The sequence below is a fragment of the Drosophila eugracilis genome, unplaced genomic scaffold (genome assembly GCF_018153835.1).
Source record: "Drosophila eugracilis isolate 14026-0451.02 unplaced genomic scaffold, ASM1815383v1 contig_616, whole genome shotgun sequence".
NCBI lineage: Eukaryota > Metazoa > Arthropoda > Insecta > Diptera > Drosophilidae > Drosophila > Drosophila eugracilis.
The window spans coordinates 360,671-363,472 of NW_024573499.1; the positions used below are offsets into that span (position 1 = coordinate 360,671).

At 45.1% G+C, this 2,802-nt stretch overlaps 1 protein-coding gene across 1 annotated transcript; it reads right to left on the reverse strand.

The window, feature by feature from the left end:
* Positions 1–346: 346 nt before the first annotated feature.
* On the reverse strand, positions 347–1,566 carry LOC108115910. Its single transcript, XM_017227547.2, has 2 exons — positions 1,461–1,566; positions 347–1,407 (listed from the first exon to the last, which is right to left on the reverse strand). Exons 1-2 carry the CDS (start codon positions 1,564–1,566, stop codon positions 347–349), a joined length of 1,167 nt encoding a protein of 388 aa, XP_017083036.2.
* Positions 1,567–2,802: the final 1,236 nt, after the last annotated feature.

Here is a 2,802-nt window from a genome sequence, read left to right on the forward strand (position 1 = left end):
CAGGGGCTAAAAAGAAATCAAGGCCCACTATTTTTTCTCCTTTATGGCATTCTCTGCTCTCATATGAATTGTTCATATTTTGTGGATCATTCAAGAAGGGCAGTGCCGCCGCCATCAGCTGATCCAGGGGATTAATTATGTTGACAGGTTGCTGCAATTGGAGTGCCCTTGGGTTGTGTTAGGGTCTAAATGTGATCGGAAAGTGGAATTAACTTTTTTTTAATAATATTTTCACGTTCCTTTCAAGCAACTCCTTTGATATTTTCCAGGAATCCTTTCGGATTCCCCCAATTTGTTGAGGGTCAAGCCTATTTCATTGAAAACATTTCGTTTTTATATAATAATGTTAAATATTCTTAGAAGTTTTACGGAGATGGAAGTTAGGTAGATATTTCGCGTGCTCATGATCCACATAGTCCTTGATAGTGGGTCGATTCCGCATCTCCTCGGGCTGCAAATCCACATAGCACTTGGTCCTACGATAGGCTTCCACATTTGTGAAGCAGTGGTGGACATAGTTCTGGCCCAGAGTGGAGAGCACGAAGGAACGCAGATCTGGATTGGAAGGCACATGGAAAACTTTTGTGGGAAGAGGAACTTTGGGAGTAACAGGCAGCTGGGGAGGTAAAGGTTGGCCAGTGGAAATAAGAGGTTTTTCCGAAGCGCGAGGAGTTCCCAGATTCTTTGGTACACTTGGCTTGATAGATTTGGCGGCCCTGGCTGCCTCTTTTTCTCTTAAATGCAGTAGAATCTGCGCGGCCTTAGGAAGCCACCTCTTGTGTGTCGTCTCGACATCCGGACTTTCGAAGTATCTGGTCCATCGGGAAACTCGATCTTTTGTGGTTGCCACATAAGCATAGATTCTTTCTACTTTTTTGGGAGGCACAGATTTATGGTTGGGTTCAACCAATTTCTGAAGGCGTGCCGATCTGCGAATTGGTTGGACAGGACTCTTCTTCACCTTCTGAGGGACGCTGCCCTTGGCTTCCTCTTTCTTGGGCGTCAATACAGGTGGTTTGGGAGGTGGCTTAACTGGGGATTTTGGTTTGGCTTTATATTGACTACTTCCCTTATTTTGATATTTGGCATTCGCCTTGCGGCATTTTAATTCGTGTCCCTTGATTAGGTGGGGACTCGACTTGATGGCCTTCTCCATTGAGGCAGTTCGCGTATACAGAACCATGGCGTAGTTCAAGCTATCGGAGCCGTTCTTCACGCTAACCCACTCCAAGTCACCGAAGTTGCAGAAATAGTTGAACACATCGCGATGGGTTATGGATTGATGTAGATCCGGTATATACATCCGCCGATCGTTCTCCGGTTCGGGAGGCAATCGTTTCGGTGGTTGGACTACCACTTTCCCAGGCTGTTGCGGTGCAGCCTCTGACCTTAGGGACTGAGAACTTGCTGAGAAAGTTGGTAATACATATAGATTAACTAGTCTCTGATTGTTTACCCACTCACTTGGACTTTTCCCACATTCGTTGGCTCTAGAGTCTGTCTGCGTTTGTAGAGCATCTTCTCTTCTAGCTCTTTTAGGCACGGAACACGAATCCTGAAAAACATGTTCGTCCCTCGGATAACTGGGTAAACCCACCGATTTGTGGGGCACCACCAGAGACCCTATAGAGGCTAAGTTCCAGGAATTCTTCATGATTACCAGTTGGCAGAAGAAGTTCTAACAATTTCAGTTCTCACGACAAATTAAGTCAAAAGCTACTTTGATTGAAGGCTACATAACCATTTTTGCTAAGTAGTACCGCTGTTCTTATAGCATTAACAGGAAGTTTTTATTATCAATCACATTTTACCTGACCATAAAACCTTTCTCATAAAAAATTGCAAAATCAGATCCCTAATTTTGCTGAATTTTACCCAGAATCTAAAGCCTTTCCCTTGAGGTTTCCCTAAGACCTAAAAAGTCAAACCTTCTCACACCTTTCCCATTGCATAAATATAAATTGCATTTTCCGACCAGCGAGGCCTGGGAAAGTTCCTCCCCATTCAGCACAAGGAAATGATTTGGCAAACTCGGCACAAATATTTTCATTGGAAATTTAATAAATATTTTATGAAGTCAAAGGATGCAACTCGAAGCCCCATTCAAGGTCCCCAGAGTGTGTGCCGTGCATTGAATGAATATTCGTAACGGTCGGTCGGTCGGGAGAGATTGCCGATTCATAAAACTGTTGCTACCAAATCGTGGCCAAATGAAAGGACCCAGTAGGCCGAAAGCAAAAACTCAGCTGGAATGCGTTGGCAGTTTGAATGTCGCCTCAGGTGACAAATTGCAAGGCTTGCAATGCACAGGTTGCACAGGTTCTAAAAAGGACGACTCAATGTCGCGGCAGGTTCCGTCAAAACGAGAAAAAAAAAACAAAATGTGCCATTTCGCACCTCCATAAAAACGTGCCCCGAATGGGTTTCCCTGCCATTTGGCATCAATGAGACTGGCGGCCTTCGGTTTTGGTTGCATAATGTTTGACTGCTGGGCGGAAAGTTGCACATGGCTTCTAATGTGCGATTTGCATTTGCAATCGGTCAAGGGTAAAAAGGATGCGAGGTGATGGGCTGAATGCTTGGTGTTTACCCAACTCGCAGAAATCAGGGCACATCCTTTGCACAATCCCCGATTTTCACATCCTTTGCCACCCAAGTTACGTAAGCCATAAACAAGTGACTGGCCCTAATAGACTTGTTGCCAAGGCCGCAAGAGATCGCCTCCTTCTCACGCCTCGACTGCATCCGGGACTCTTCAATTTCCAGCTAAAAACGCGGCAATATCCCTCAGATACTCGGATA